Source organism: Lissotriton vulgaris, chromosome 5 (genome assembly GCF_964263255.1).
Source record: "Lissotriton vulgaris chromosome 5, aLisVul1.2, whole genome shotgun sequence".
Taxonomy (NCBI): domain Eukaryota; kingdom Metazoa; phylum Chordata; class Amphibia; order Caudata; family Salamandridae; genus Lissotriton; species Lissotriton vulgaris.
In genome coordinates this window covers 1,330,946,296-1,330,962,892 of record NC_141693.1, presented here as the reverse complement: position 1 = coordinate 1,330,962,892, position 16,597 = coordinate 1,330,946,296, and the positions used below count along the sequence as shown (strand labels likewise).

The 16,597-nt window shown below is 52.6% G+C and overlaps 2 protein-coding genes across 4 annotated transcripts in view; one reads left to right on the top strand and one right to left on the bottom strand.

Annotated features, from left to right (window-relative positions):
• SLC26A8 (solute carrier family 26 member 8) overlaps nt 1–16,597 on the top strand; it is a 3,386,895-nt gene that overhangs the window by 1,067,628 nt on the left and 2,302,670 nt on the right. The window lies entirely within an intron of this gene.
• Nucleotides 1–16,597, bottom strand: part of LOC147712559 (uncharacterized) — a 293,966-nt gene that overhangs the window by 1,937 nt on the left and 275,432 nt on the right. For all 3 annotated transcript variants that reach the window (XM_086923261.1, XM_086923262.1, XM_086923263.1), the window contains one exon: nt 717–986. In XM_086923261.1, coding sequence (XP_086779387.1) covers nt 717–912 — 196 coding nt within the window. In that variant the 5' untranslated portion in view covers nt 913–986. The remainder of the gene's footprint in view (nt 1–716; nt 987–16,597) is intronic.

The window sequence follows — 16,597 nt, the reverse complement described above, 5'->3', positions numbered from 1 at the left end:
GGCAGCAACAGAACAAACTCATGCAAACAAAAGATCACCAAATCTACATGTTGCGCACCACCCTCAGCAATCACATTGCGACAACTCACTACATAGACCAAAACAGTGCGTGTAACCCGGAATTTAACTAATGATTGAGCCATGTGATGGCCACACAGCACAACACCCTGCTTGTGGCTCTATTCAACCAGACACACAACTAGCTCTGTGCACACCTAGGAACATGATGGGGGCACACCACTTGTTGCCACTGACAAACCTGGATGGAAGAGGAGGGGACAACACAGACACAGACTACAACATGACAGTCCACAATGGAGAAGAGCCCATGCCAACCACCATGTTGTACTTTGGGGCCGAAAGACTGGTGCACATTGTTGTCAGTTGACTAGGCCTCCACAATCTGGGTGTATGCAATGGACGCATTGATGAAGTCACACTCAGATTGGGAACACTGCCGTTCCCTCCCAATGTGATTCCCCAGACTACCCCAATGCTGAAGAAACCTGAAGTGCACAAGACTGCAATAGAAAAGCACAGCATGGAAAATTACCTTTGTGAGTACAGGTAGGGCAAATGCATGACACTGTCACCCAGCCCAGCAGCCACTTACATGCCACTGCATCACACCACCAACATCACTTAGGCCAGTGCCGGCACAGACCCTGTCCACATGCAGCCACTCCCAGCCATAGTCACCCTCCCCATATACTCACCCCTGGCTTGCTGCTGATGCTCCTTCAAACGTGCATCAAGCTCAGGCTGAGTCACCACCAAGATGTGGCCCATTAGTGGTGTCCTGCTGCGCCATGCCAAATGCCCAGTCGAGGAAGCAGCCCCAAGGTCATCTCTGCCACGTTCTTTGCCAGTTGGCTGATGTCGTCCCACATCTTGTCTCTGTGGGTGCGCCATTGGTTTGAGACTCCCAGAACTCGCATCTTGGCTGCAGTCGCCCTCCACACGGCCTTACGCTGGTGTACTTTGAGCTACAGTCACAGGAGACAAGAGGGGGAAATGATCAGTGACACAGTGTTATGTACCGACATCTACTAGTATAGCAGCAAGATGCAAACCTTTTACAAATTCAACGATATGTCCATCAGAGACTAGGGTGCATCTCACATGGGACATCTGCATGGGATGAGCTGATGTGATTGCATGCAGTTGTGAGGGGGAGCGCAATCTCTGCACATCTCACACACATGTAGGCGGCCTGCACTGAAACCCCTATGTGGCCTGCACACATCTCCAGTCCATTGTGTGTTAGAGCAATGCATACATCACATATCGACCTGTGTCTGGGGGTGGACTCACTGTGTCCAAGACTGCGCAGCACTCAGTGTCCCTGCCTTGTGAATCAGTAACTGTGTAATGGATGTCGCATTGGGGGACATGGACTCACAAACAGAAATTCCTCAACACAAGGCCAGTTGTGTGCAATCCACAGGGCTGAGATGGCGCATAGCTGGAGTGCAATGTGAAAACAACTAAGGAAATACACAGTAGGTGAAGTGATGTGTCCTTGCCTCTGTGGGCGGGCACTGTGCTTACCATCTGGTCTCACATTGAGATGGACAACAGGGGCACACACAGCCATTCAGCCAAGCAATCACTGTCCTGACTCCTGCATGACCAACCTACTGCGTCACTGTATGGCTGACAATGCAACACAGTTCGCTCATACCTACAACTGCAGGCAGGGAAACCTGTGACATTGAGACGCACAGCCTTCCCCCTGGAGACAGTATGTTTGTCAGTGCATGACACAACCCCACACCCTCAGGCACATACTGCACCAGTCCAACTACATGTGTGCCTCTGCTCTACACTTCTACTTTTGAGGACTTACCACGACATTTGGTGCACCATACAGCCTTGGGTCCTATGTGAGCACCTCGTCCACCAGGACCTCCAGTTCCTCGCTTGTGAATGGACTGGCACGGATCTTCTCTGTCCTTACCATCACTGTGGACATGGAACAACTGCGGTGGAATTGGGTGGTGAGGGATCTCAGGCAGCAGTACCTGGAGGCAGCGATTTTCAAAATTGCATCATGCCACCGCAGTCATCGTGCCCATTGGCTCTAGGGCATGCTCCATGGCGGTGACACACTGCAGGGGCCCGGTGTGCGCTAACGCGATGGTACATCTTTCAAAGGCATCCAATGACATCCTCAGCGGTGGCGGAGCACGCCTACCGCAATTTTCAAAATTGTATCATGCCACCACAATCATCATGCCCATTGGCTCTAGGGCATGCTCCATGGCGGTGATACACCACAGTGGACAGGCGGGAGCTACCGCGATTTGGGTGCCATACAATCACATGAAGCAATGTGATTTGGGTGGCGGAGCATGCCGACCGTCATTTGGGCATGTCTCCATGCCAATGACTACCGCACCTGTGTGAATGGTTTTGCTGGTGACACACTGCTGGGGACAGGCGGTAGCTACCGCCATTTGGGTGCCATACAATGGCAATGGCCATCTGCCACACATCAACAGTGCACAGTGCCCACATGGTCAATGGCACATCATTGTGCACATGATGCCAATTTTCCATTGACTCCACTGGTGACTACACATGCCATGTTTGTGTATGTGTGTCATAGATTGGCCTGTACTCCCTCATATGTCACTTATGAATTTGATGGTCGATGAGGCAGGACAGTGTTGTAGTGGTCTCTACAATATGTACACATGTTAATGTATTGAGGTGCAGTGATAATCACAGCAATGCTCGTCTCACTGTATGATGTAGTTTCTTGCATGGCCTCTTATGTCTGCTAATACACACATTTTTCATTTCTGGGCCAACTGTGGTGATTGTGTTGTGGATGTGTGCCACGTTGAAATGACGCATTAAGGTATGACAGGCACAGCAGCTAAGTATGAGACAGTGGTGTTGATTTGTTACACATTTTCTGGATGCCATGCTCCCAGGCGTGCACATGTGAAATGTGGCCATATCACTATGTGCATTCACATTGACCTATGTGGTGTTTGGGGTACTTGTGTATTGTAATTAGAGAGGTGTGCCCTTTGTGTAGCTGAAGGCTTCCCCACATGTAAGCTGGCGCGTCACTCAATTATTAAGTCAGTCTTTGTTGTCACTGTGTCATCAAGAACGTGATATGTGGTGCCCATCTCATGATGGATTGCATTGACATGTGTCCACTTTCATCTCAACTCGGAGGAGGCCAAATCTGCTTTGTCACTCGATGGTGCTGGAGGACATGAAGGATGTGGCGATCATCCGGAAATTCCATCTGAATAGAGCCACCCTAAAAACCCTTTGTGATATGTTGGAGCCCCACCTGCAGCCTCTCATGATATATCCAACAGCTTTCACCCCAACTTATAAAGTGATGGCAGCCATGCTTTTTTTTGCCACTGGATCGTTCCAGCAGACAGTGGCCACCGCTGGTGGGATGTCCCAACCGTTATATAGCATGGTGCTGCAAGATTTCCTGTCCGCCATGATGATATACAAGGACAGATATATCCATTTCCCCAGGGCTGCTGAATTTCCAGCTGTGAAGGGAGACTTCTATCCTCCTGGGCACATCCCCCATGTTGTTGGTGCCATTGATTGCACACATGTTGGTCTTGTGCCGCCACAGACATGTGAGCATATTTTTAGGAATCGCAAACATTACCACTACATAAATATGCAAGTGGTGTGCCTAGCAAATATGATCATATCCCACGTGTGTTCCAGAGATCCCAGGCTCAGCCCATGACTCCTACATCCTGCGGAACAGCATTGTGCTCCAACTGATGGCTAATCTTCCTGAGCGTGCATGGATTGTGGGTGAGTATGCCTAGTTGTATGGCGTGCTGGGTGTGTGACCTGCTGCCCTCTGTCTCTGCAACATTGCAATGTCTCTTTGTCATACCTAGGCGACTCTGCATATCCCAACTGTCCATGCTGAGCCCACTGCGGAATCCCAGTACCCCGGCTGAAGTCCGCTACAATGAGGCCCATGGGAGGACACATCGTGTGGTGGAGCATACTTTTTTTCTGCTCAAGTCACGTTTCTGCTGCAGTCACGTTTCTGCTGCCTGGACAAGACCGGAGCGGCACTGGCATACTCGCCCAGGAAGGTGTGTCAGATCATAGTGCCTGCTGCATGCTCAACAACCTTGCCATTCCCAAGGAGATTCCCCTGCTGCTGGATGATGATGAGAACCCAAGGCCCCGCCTGCACACCAACCTGAGTCCAGTGATGAGGACGGTGGAGAGGAGGAAGGTGGTGAAATGCGTCAATAGCTCATCAGCCGCTACTTCACTTGAAGGTGGGTGACAATGTACAACATAACCATTGTCTGGTGATATTGCTGTTGTCTGAAGGTGTATGTGAGAATCGTAACAACAGCCAGTTGTAGACTCAGCAGTGGGTGGCAATGTTTCTGGGACATGTCATTTTGGAACGTATACGGGACGTGTATGTTGACACTTGTTGACAATTTGGACGACTACATGTTGGCTTATCGTGATGGTAGGTGTTGTGTGATGTCTGTGATGCCACACCCACACCAGTGAGTGTTGTTGTGTTGTTTCCCTAGGTGCCTTAAACTTTTCCTTGCCTACATACTGCACATACTCCTGATACATTATGGACATGTTGAAGACTGTACATCCTGCACTAAAGACGGAGCTGACACGACAACATGTGTGTAAGGTCTTTTTATTTTCAATGTTGACATGTGAGGGGGGGTGTACATTTCCATTGAGGTGGTGGTGGGACAGTGAGTTGACAGTCATGCTTAATGAGATAATAGAGTAGTCACCACATTGAAGTGGTGACCCAGTCCAACAAACAGATGCCATTCACAAGGCAGTGGGGGAAAGGACAGTCCAAATGGTCAATGCATTGGTGAAGAGGGTTGCCATCAGGGTTGGCTCTGTGACTGGCGTTTTGCAGGTGCTTTGCCTCCAGATACTCCCAGGCTCTTCTTAGGACGGCCCCTTGGTCGCTTGGCAGTGGCGTCTGAGGACTCACCCCTCTCTGTGGCCGTAGGGGAGGATGGTGAACTGTCATCCTGCGGCCCACCAGAGGGATGTGGAGGTGTTGGTCGTGGCGCAGACCTGTCCCTCGATATCGCCACTTGCTGGCCCATGAGGTCCAACATTTGTCCAATGCGGGTGTTGATGGACCTCATCAGCAGGATGAGCTCGCGTAACAGGTCGTCCGGCCGGCCACTTTGTCCCTGGGCCTTTTCATATGCGCCAAGGACTCTGGTGATGTGTTCCAGGGATTGGGTCCCACCCTCCTCGTGTCTGTGGGTGACTCTGGCCCTCCCACCTATCCTGCTGCCCCTGACCTGTCGCCTCACCACTGTGGGCACCCGAATCCTCTCCCTGCCTTTCTAAGTTGGTGGTATTGGGGGTCATCCTCTGGGACAGGGAGGGTGTTGCAGGCGGCACTGGTGGTGGTGGCGGTGGTGGTGGTCACACAGGCCGTAACAGCAGGGGTCTGCTGTGAAGTTGTTGTTGCAGCAGAAGTGATGGTGGGGAGGATGGGGTCCTGGGACCTGTTGCTTCCTGGCACACCAGATGGGCGGGCGTTGAGCTCATCGTCCAGAGAATCCTGGGAGTCAACATCCGAGAGTCCATGTATCGGGGGGAAACTGGCTCTGCAGGTTGCTGGTGTTGTCCTCTGCAGTGAGTTCTTGGTCACCTGTGGATTAGATGATAAATGGTCATTGTAGTGCACCCCGCAAGCTTTGTGTTAGCTGTGTGTCATCCACTGTTTGTACACTACACAATTGACTGATCATCACATTGTTTGCTATGTGCACTACTGTGCCACCCGAAATGATGCAGTGGTACATGCAGTTCGAGGCATGTGGGCTGCTGAATTCATATCGGTGCATAGATCGCCGCCTAGTGTTCGGTCCGGATGATTGCACATTGTTGTCCTGGAAGAGTCTTCGAAGTATCACGAGATAGGTGGCTCCTCCCCTGGACTACAGTGCGCATGGACATAGACTCCATCCTCAGATTGTTTTTTTCCGCCATTGGGTTCGGATGTCTTTGAATTCCCTCTTGTCGGAATCGATAAAAAACGTTCTTAAGACCAAAAGGTCTTTAGTCTAATCGTTCATCATGGACCGTAGTCCATTTAAAAGATGTCCCGTCTGCAACTCGAAGTATCCCCACATTGACGTCCACCCGGTGTGCAACAAGTGTTTGTCGCCGGACCATGATGAAGCCAAGTGTATGGCTTGTTCCCTCTTCAGGTCCAAGAAGACGCTTAAGCTTCGACGAGTTGCGCGCCAGGAGGCCCAGCATGCTGCACCGGCGCCTGTGGACATCTTCGATGCAGGGGATGTCGAGGAAGAATCTACCAGGGACATCAGTGAGTCGAACCCCGCGTTGGACGTCGACTACGACTATGACGCAGATGCCGAAATGTTCGAAGCCGAAGAAGTCGTCGACGAGGTAGGAGACGACGACGGGGCCCTCGGGGCCATGGAGGATAGCTCGGACGAAGAGCTTCCTCAAACTGACTCTGGGGCCGTGCCAATTCATAAGGCTCAGGTCGAGGGATCGCCATTAGGCCTTACCCAAGATCTTACGATGGGTTCTACGGCCCCGCCTTCGGGCTCGGCCACAGACATTGCTGCTGAACCGCACCCTGGCAAATCAAAACCGAAAGTGAAACCTACGGTCTCGACACAAGAAACTGCGCAGGTGCTGTCCTCGAAACCGAAAGTGCGCATCACTTTGGTCGGATCCAAGGCCTCGGAGCGCTCGGTGCCGAAGAAGCAGAAGGGTGGTGTCGAGCCGAAGGCTCAAGTCAAGGGCGTCGAGACGAAGTCTGCCGCGCCGAAGACTAAAGTCAAGGTGGTCGAGCCGAGTGCGTCGGCGCCGAAGACGGTCAGCACCAGCAAAGGACTTGGCGACCCAAAGAAAGCTCTCGGTGACTCGAAGAAAGGACTAAATGACCCGAAGGTTCTCGAGACTCCGCGTCAACAGGACAGGGCCAAAAGCGGCGCACCCCAAGAGTCTACTCCTGGTGAGGCCTCACAGGATTCCGTCGAACCGGCGCGCCCATCCGCCACTTTCACCAAAAAGGTAACGGACTCCCTACAGCGCATCAGGGACAAGACCTTATCGGTCGGACCGAAGGATCCTCCGCCTCCAAAGCCGGTTGAGAAACCTCATAAGGCGTCCACGCCCATTCATTTTACGTTGACGCCGAAGACGGCGCCGAAGGCTTTCGCTCCTAAGGTGGTCGCCAGCGTCCCCGAGAAGGTTTCCTCGGCGCCGAAGTCGTCAACGGTGGTCCCCGGCCCACAGCCTCGACGACCTTCAGTGGACGAGCATCAAGAACACTTCACTGATGCCGAAACGGGCAGGCTTTCCCTCCACAAGCGGAAAATTGCCCCAGAACGTCCAATGGAGTCCTACAAGATTCCTCACAAGAAAAAGAAGGACTCGGCTTCCACTCCTGTCTTGGTGGAACCACTTTCTCCAGAGACTCATAATGTTTCGCCCACTTACTCTGATGTGGACGCTGGGGAGGGCGATGATGAGGATGAGTACAGCTATCCTGTCTATACAGACCTTGAGGATACCAACGAACCCTGGGCCGCTGGTGCTGACCCAGGTGATCCTCATTCAGGACAAGACCCTCAACTATTTTCTGCCAAAACGTCTCCTACAGAAGACTCTGCAGCTTTCAATGCCCTCATTGAACGGGCAGCTAACAATCACAACGTCCAGCTCCATGCTGACCCTGTTGATGTTGACTTCCTTTTTGATACCTTCTCAGTCTCAGAGAGAACTGTCAAGACTCTGCCTATGCTGAAAGGTGTCTTAAAACATGCTGGTGAGATTTTTAAAGAGCCTACCAGGGCGAGGGTGATAAACCCTAGGATCGAAAAGAAGTATAAGTCCGCGCCTACTGATCCTACCTACATCAAAGGACAGTTGCCTCTGGACTCCCTTGTCGTCTCGAATGCCCGGAAGAGGGCTAATTCTCAGACTACGGGTGATGCTCCTCCCCCAGACAAAGAATCTAAGGTCTTTGAGGCATCGGGAAGAGGGTAGCAGCACAGGCGGCAAACATCTGGCGCATTTCAAATACACAAGCGCTTCTGGCGAGGTATGACAGGGCACACTATGACACGCTGGAGACCCTGTTGCAGCACCTGCCTGATGAATACAAGGAGGCAGCTGAGATGCTTATTCAGGAAGGGAAGCTTATCTCTAATGCTTCAATTAAGTGCGCTCTGGACGCGGCTGACACCGTAGCCAGGGCTGTCAACACTAGTGTTATGCTACGACGACATGCCTGGCTGAGAATCTCTGGATTTAAGCCGGAAATACTAACCACCATCCTTAATCAAACGGTGAATCCAGATCACCTGTTTGGCCCGGAGGTTGACACCACCTTAGAAAAAATTAAGAAGGACACGGAAACTGCTAAATCCATGGGTGCCATGCAGTCCCAGCAGTTTCGGGGTGGGTCTTTTCGTCGCTCAAGCACTAGAGGCGTTTCCAGAGGCCAGCTCTCCCAATCCACGCAGTACTACAAAGGCAACACTCAGTCCACGTACACCAACAAAAGTCGAGGTGGATATCGTGGTAACAGCGCCAAGGGCAGAGGTCGTGGAAACAACAAGTCCAGATCCTCTGCCACCAACAAACAGTGACGCCTTGTCACTGCCCCCCGACCACGCAACACCGGTCGGGGGGAGACTGCCTGTCTGGAAAACCATCACCACAGACAGGTGGGTCAGAAAACGTATACAATACGGTTATTGTCTGGAGCTAATATCCACTCCACCCAACATACCCCCAAGACACCGTCCTATGTCTGCCGAGCATTTGCACTTATTGCAGCAGGAGGTCATCGTCATGCTGCAAAACGGAGCAATAGAGCCCGTGCCTGTGCAGGAAAGAGGCACAGGGGTCTACTCCCTGTACTTCTTAATACCAAAAGAGGACGGGTCCCTCAGGCCCATCCTGGACCTCAGGCCCCTCAACCACCACATCCTGTCGGAGCACTTCCATATGCTGACCCTGCAGCAAGTGCTCCCGTTGCTCAGTCAGGGGGATTTTCTCGCAACTTTAGACCTAAAGGATGCGTACTTTCACATTCCACTGCACCTTTCACACAGGAAGTACCTCCGGTTCACCATCCAAAACCAGCACTACCAGTTCAAGGTTTTGCCTTTCGGAGTCACCACGGCACCCAGGGTGTTCACAATGTGCCTAGCGACAGTGGCGGCGCACCTAAGGAGACAGAACATCCATGTCTACCCTTATCTGGACGACTGGCTCATCCAGGCGAAGTCAGCCCAGCAGTGTGCCGCCCACATGTCCCACACCATTCACCTCCTTCACGATCTGGGATTTTCACTGAATTACCCAAAATCCCACCTCCAACCCGCCCACATACGGCAGTATCTGTGTGCGACTATAAACACTCTGGCAGCCACAGCACAGCCGAATTCAGTGTGGGTCAGCAGCATTCAATCGCTGATACAGAAGTTCAGACCTCAACACTCGCTTCCAGCAAGAGTGTTCATGCAGTTGATAGGCATGATGGCCTCCTGCATCTCCATAGTCCTGCACGCGAGACTACATATGCGTCCGCTTCAGGAGTGCTTAGCATGTCAGTGGACTCAGGCTCACGGACAGTTGAAAGACCTAGTGTTGGTGAGCGGTCGGGCATACATTTCTCTGCATTGGTGGAATCCACAAAACCTTTGCAAGGGACGACCGTTCCAAGAGCCTGTGCCACAGATCATCCTGACGACGGACGCTTCTCTCCAGGGATGGGGAGCCCACGTACTCCACTACACTGTGCAGGGACTATGGACACCACAGCAAAGAAAGATGCACATCAATGTTCTGGAACTGATGGCGATCTTCATGGCACTAAAAGCCTTCAAAGTACATCTGTGCAACAAGGTCGTGTTGATCCGGACGGACAACATGACAGCCATGTACTACATTCAGAAGCAGGGAGGTACCCACTCTCCGCAGCTGTCTCATCTGGCTCAGAGCATGTGGAAGTGGGCCATTCAAAGGAACATCTTCCTCATGGCAGAACACCTCCCGGGCAAGGACAATCAGATGGCGGACCTGCTCAGCAGGTACAGCCACCAGATGCACGAGTGGGGGATACATCCATCAGTACTCCAACCGTACTTCCAAAAGGGGGGTCATCCAGAGATAGACCTGTTTGCCACAAGGGAGAACGCAAAATGCCAAAGCTTCGCCGCCAGGTTTCCACACCCACAGTCGCAGGGCAATGCAATATGGATGAACTGGTCAGGCAGATTTGCGTACGCTTTTCCCCCAGCACCTCTGATACCGCTGGTGGCACGCACGCTCAGGCAGCACTCGATGACTCTCATCCTGGTTGCTCCAACATGGGCTCGCCAACCATGGTACACCACGTTTCTAGAACTGTCTGTGGTACCGCATCAAAGGCTACGCCTCTCATCCAGCCTTCTGACGCAGAGCCATGGCGACATTCAGCATTCAGATCCGCAACAGCTCAACCTGGCGATCTGGCTCCTGAGGTCCTAGAGTTTGGCTACCTAAACTTGTCTCCTGACTGCATGGACATCATCCGGGAGGCGAGGAAGCCCACCACAAGAGCATGCTATGCGGCGAAGTGGAAGCGGTTTGTCATTTACTGTGCAAACCACAACATTAACCCGCTAGATGCATCTATTCACAACATCATTTGTTATCTTTTCCATCTGTAAAAATGTAATTTGGCCTATGCTTCCATTCTCATACATCTATCTGCAATGGCTGCTTATCTCCAAAACAGGCAGCACCTCTCACTTTTCAGGGTGCCTGCCATTAAAGCCTTTCTAGAAGGGCTCAAGCGGGTCATTCCTCCGCGGACTACGCCAGCTCCGGAGTGGAACCTCAATGTGGTCCTCACCAGGCTGATGGGTCCCCCCTTTGAACCACTGCATTCCTGCGAGATTCAATTTTTGACATGGAAGGTAGCTTTCCTTATAGCGATTACATCGCTGCGACAAGTTAGTGAGCTCCAGGCACTAACTATCCAAGAGCCATTTATTCAAATTCATTCTAACAGGGTGGTGCTTCGCACTAACCCTAAATTCCTTCCTAAAGTAGTATCTCAATTCCATATTAACCAAACTATTGAATTACCTGTGTTCTTCCAAAATCCTGAGTCATTGGCGGAGAGAATGCTCCACACCCTTGACGTCAAAAGGGCCCTGATGTATTACATTGATAGGACCAAGGATTTTTTTTTTTTTTAAACTTTATTGTTAGGAAGGAATAGTGGTTAAACAATTGCATACATCCAATTGGTAATCTTGCATTTCGTAAAATATATCTGTGCATTAACTGACGGGCTACATTCTCGTAATGAAGACATGGTGTCTGCTGTATCACGGGTCTCTCTTAAGCTTTCAATATATGACATTCGGTCGTAGAGTGCGTTCCCTTGTTAACCCCTCCCTCAACTTCAGTGATGGCTCCATCTCCTTCCAAGTAACTTATAGGAACAAACTACCCAACATACCCCCCCAACCATGTGTCATCGTATCCCCTGGACGTTTCCTACAGTTCGTAATACCCTGTGCTGTTATTCGTAGTGCATTAATGGCCAGTGCATTGCCGCCCACTCCGCCGTGCCACAAGTCCGAGGCCCTCTCCCCGCAACTGTTCAGTCACTCCTCCTCTCCTTCGGAGTCTGAGTCCTCTCCCTCTGGCAAGGGCTCACAAAGTTCCCCTCTGTACATGTTCCATGCCGCCCATACCTTGTTCCATTTCCGGGGCGCCGCTCGAAGCACATAAACCGCTCTCTCTGTCACCATTAGGATGTCCATGTTTTTAGCCCATCTACTGGCGGTGGGCAGTTCGGGCGCCCCCCATTTCTGTGCTATATCCCGTTTAGCTACTGTTAATGCCAGTGACGCCCAAGTCAGTTCATATCTACCCAGGTCATTTGGGTCCCAGATGTTTAGAAGGCATTTAAGTGGTTCGGGTAGAATGGAGAGTTTGAGGGCCTGGGAAATGGATCGGAGCACCTGTCTCCAGAATTCGCGTATTTGTGGGCATTCCCATAGCGTGTGGAACAGTGTCCCTTCCTCCCCGCAGCCTCGCAAACAGAAGGGGTGTGGTGCTCTTTGTATTTTGTGCAGCAGTGTCCTGGTGTAATAGATACGGTGTAAGATTTTAAGCTGTACCAGTCTGAGCTTACTAGAGATTCCCACCTCCTTCGGAGAGGCCAGGGCCTCATTCCATTCAAATTCGTCTGTCTCACCTAGTTCCTCCTCCCATTTCCCTTTGAGCTTTAGTGTCGGGTCTTTGAGATTGTTGATCAGCTTTTTGTATGTAAGGGAGGTGGCGCTTTGGAGCATGAAATCGGTTAGAAGTCTATCTTCCAAAGGAGAGGAGTCTGGTAGTGTGGTGCCGGCAGGGATTGCCTGTAGTAATGCATGCCTAATCTGGACGTACCTAAACGTTTCTGTGGGTCCGAGGTTGTATTGCTGTTGCAGGTGTGGAAATGGTAATACTGAGTCATTGTCCCAGAGGTCTCCTATCGTAGAGATGCCTATTGAGTCCCACCGCTCAAACCCCTTACAGTCTCTCAGGTTCCCCAACGCTTTCGTGTCCCACAGGGGCGTCATTTTAGTGAGTCGGCCTGCCCATCCCAGACGGGCCTGCGCCATGTGCCACAGCGCCGCCGTGTGCTTGGTCGGACCGATCAGGTCCTTTAGGTGTGCCTTGTTGTACAGCACGGACAGCATACAGTCCGTCCCAAGTTGCGACCAGTCTGCCCGGTAGGCCGGGTCGTCCCTCGGGGCGTGGATCCAGTAGTTTATAATCTTGAGTTGGGCCGCCCAGTAATATAGCTGGATGTTGGGGAGCGCTATGCCACCTTCGTACCAGCTCTTTACCAGCTTGTCATATGCTATGCGCGCCGGGCCTGTGCCCCATAGCAGGACCGTGACCAGCGCCACAATCTGTTGGAAGTAACGCTGTGGTACCAGGTGAGGAGTGTTCTCCAGTACGTAAAGAAGTCTTGGGAGGGCCATCATCTTGTACAATGCCGCCCTGCCCAGTAGGGTCAGGGGGAGGGCCGCCCAGTGCCTGACATCCGCTCGCAGGCGATCCATGGGTGGTTTCAGGTTTTTCTAGTAAAAGTCTGCGTCCCCGCTCGCGATAACAATACCTAGGTACTTGAAAGAGGCTGACGTCGTAAGCATTGGGCAGTTCCCCTGCAATCTTGGCTCTGGGCCTTTTAAAGTGTATACGGTGGATTTCGACCAGTTGAGTGTGTAACCCGATGTGCGCCCGTGCGTGTCACAAAGGTCTAGTAGGGCTGGGATGCCGGTCTCGGGCGCGGTCATGTATATGAGCATATCGTCCGCGTAGAGCGAGACTTTGTCCTCCCACCCCTCCTCCCATTTGATGCCCGCGAATAGAGGTGTCGCTCTAATCTGGATGGCCAAGGGTTCAAGAACTAGCGCGAAGAGCAGGGGGGACAGGGGGCAGCCTTGTCTGGTTCCCCTGCCCAGTGGGAATCTCGGCGACGTGTGGCCATTGGCCACCACTTGTGCCACGGGGTTTGTGTAAAGCAGCCGTATCCATCGTATGTATTTTGGCCCAAAACCCATGCGTTCCAGTACCATGAACAGGTATTCCCATTCTACTAAGTCGAACGCCATTTTGGCGTCGAGGGAGAGGATTACCGCCTGCTCCGTGAGGAGGTGTGCACGGGCCAACACTCCGTGGACTCGTCTAAGATTCAACGCCGTGCTCCGGTGGGGCATGAAGCCCGATTGGTCAGGGTGGATTAGAGTACTGAGATGGGGCAGCAGGCGGGTGGCCAGAAGCTTAGCTAGTATTTTGGCCTCGATGTTTAGTAATGATATCGGGCGGTATGAGGTGCATTCTGTCGGTGGCTTTCCGGGCTTGGGTATTGCTACAATCGTTGCTGTGCGTTGATCTAGTGGCAGTTCTAGTCTGTCTCTGCTCTCCAAATACATGTCCAGCAACGGGGCACTAAGGTTTGCAGCCACGGACTTATACCACTCTACCGGTATCCCATTAGGGCCCAGTGCTTTACCTGACTGTAACTCCATGATCGCTAGCTGGATTTCCTCCCCCGTCGGGTCTAGTTCTAGGGCGTCACTATCTTCTTGTGTAATGCTGGGGATGGTAATGTCTGCGAGTGTTGCCATTGCCATTTGTCGTGTGACCCTCCGTCCCGGTGTATAGATTTCCTGATAGTGTCTAGCTAGTTCGCCTACTATGTCCTCCGGGTGCCAGTGTCCGCCCATCCTCCGTGTTGAGCCTATGGATACCCTTCACTCCAGTCCCTCTCTTGTCCAGCCACGCTAGCATACGTCCCGCTTTGTCGCCCACATCATAGATCCTATGTCGAGTGTTCGCGATGTATCCCTTCTCTGTCGTTTTGAGGTGGGCTAGGTATTGTTGTTGCCGGAGCATGAGTGTGTGTGTCGCGGTCGGGGAGGGGTCTGTCATATGAGCGTTATTGGCCGTATCTAGTGCAAGTTCCAGGTCCGTGAGTTCCTTCCGTGAGTCCCTTTTGTGTCCCGTGATCGCCGCAATGGCCGCCCCCCTGAGGACAGTTTTGTACGCCTCCCATAGGATGGAGGGCGATTCTACTGTGCCCGTGTTCTCAGTAAAATATAGTGATGTCGCCAGTTTGAGTTTCTTTCGAATCTTGGGGATTTTCAGGAAATTGGGGTAGATTGGGCATAGTCGGGCATTCCGTTTCCCTCCGGTGGTCAGCGATAAGACGATTGGAGAGTGATCCGAGACCCCTCTGGGCAGTGTGTCCACCCTCTCCACCATATCCATTCCCAAACCCAGTGTCATGAAGTAGTCTATACGAGACAGGCTGTTATGTACCGCTGAGTAGTAAGTGTAGTGGGTGGCCTCTGTGTGTAGTTCCCGCCCGAGGTCTACAAGGCCTAGGGCTTCTGCAAAGTCTGACAGTGGTGTAGCACCTCGCGGTCTTGTCCTGGTGGGGTAAGTGTCCTTGAGTGGATCCATGACTGCGTTAAAGTCCCCCCCAACAATCATGTCGCCATCAGGGAGACCAAGAAGGAATTTGCCTAGTGCTGGTAAGGCCACCGAGTGTAGGGCTGGGGGAATATATACTGAAACCACATTCAGGGCCCTGCCCTCCCATTGGCCGTGGATTGCGGCATAGCGACCCTGGTCGTCTGCCACGTGGCTGGATACCATAAGGGGGGAAGATCTTCTCACTAGTATGCCCGTACCCCTGGAGCCAGTAGTGAAGTCGGCGTGGACTACCATTGTGTACCCACGTCTGTCTAGGGCTTTGCAGGTGGATCCCGTGAGGTGGGTTTCCTGTAGGAGGACCACATCCGGGTTTTGCCGCTTTACGGCTTGAAGGACCAAGCCTCTCTTGATTTTGTCACCCAGGCCCCGTACATTCCATGTCAGTATGCGCAGTGGGGGAATCTTCCCGGCCGTGGAGGGGCCCTCGGCGGGCGTGTGATTAGGTGGCCTGGCCATTAGGCTGATGAAGGAGTCTTGCACACAACGTGTGCTGCGGCATAGCCCATGCGTCGACTAGTGTCGAGCTGTGTAGGAGACGTGCTAATGCCAGGGTGATACTGCTGTGTAGGTGGTGAACGATGACTACAAACAAGTGTAAACATTTCAACAAATAAACTTCAATCCCTTCCCCCCTCCCTGCTACCCTGCTCCACGGACAAACTCCCGCCCGCTTCCCCAACTGTGCAGAGTGCTTCAGCCCCCCCTATACATCTTACTTGCTCGTAGGGTTGGTGAGTCCCCTCCGGGCACTGCCTGTGCCCACCCTACTCAGCTACGTCCGAGCCACGGTCCCGCAGCCCACACAGTCTTTAAAAATAAAGCAGTTAAATGTCACACCGGAGCCACTTGTCCAGAGTCCAGTGGATCTCTCTCAAGGTCCGATTCAATTTCTGTTTCGCCTCCCTGGTGTGGTCGGTGGGGGGACTGACTGGACGGTGTCTGGTCAGCACGGTGTTGCTGCCGGTCTTGCTGTGAGCGTTGCCGTCGCCCCGCCGGTCGCCAGCCCTCCAGCCATTCTTGAGCCACCTCTGGCGTGTCAAAAAACCAGGTCTTCCCCTCGGCCACTATCCGCAGTTTAGCTGGGAACATCATGGAATACGGCAGTTCTCTGTCGCGCAGTGCTTTCTTAACCTCCGTAAAGGACTTGCGTCGCCTGGCCACCTCTGCCGTGTAGTCCGGGAAGAACGCCAAGGTGGCATTTTGAATCCGCACTGGTGGTGAATTCCTCGCCGCCTGCAATATTGCGTCCCTGTCCCTGAAGTTGAAGAGCCGGGCTAGCACCGGTCTCGGAGCCGCCCCCGTCTTGGGCGGGCCCCCCGGGACTCTGTGCGCCCTCTCCACCGAAAAGAAGTGCGACAGGCCCTTGGGCTGGAGCTTGTTCCTGATGAGGTCTTCAACATAGAGGTCCATGGCCCCCTTCCCCTCCGTCTCTGGAAGCCCAAGGATACGGACGTTGTTGCGGCGTGAACGCCCTTCCTGGTCGTCCAGCTTGTCATGCAGGAGTTTGGTGACTTTTTGCATC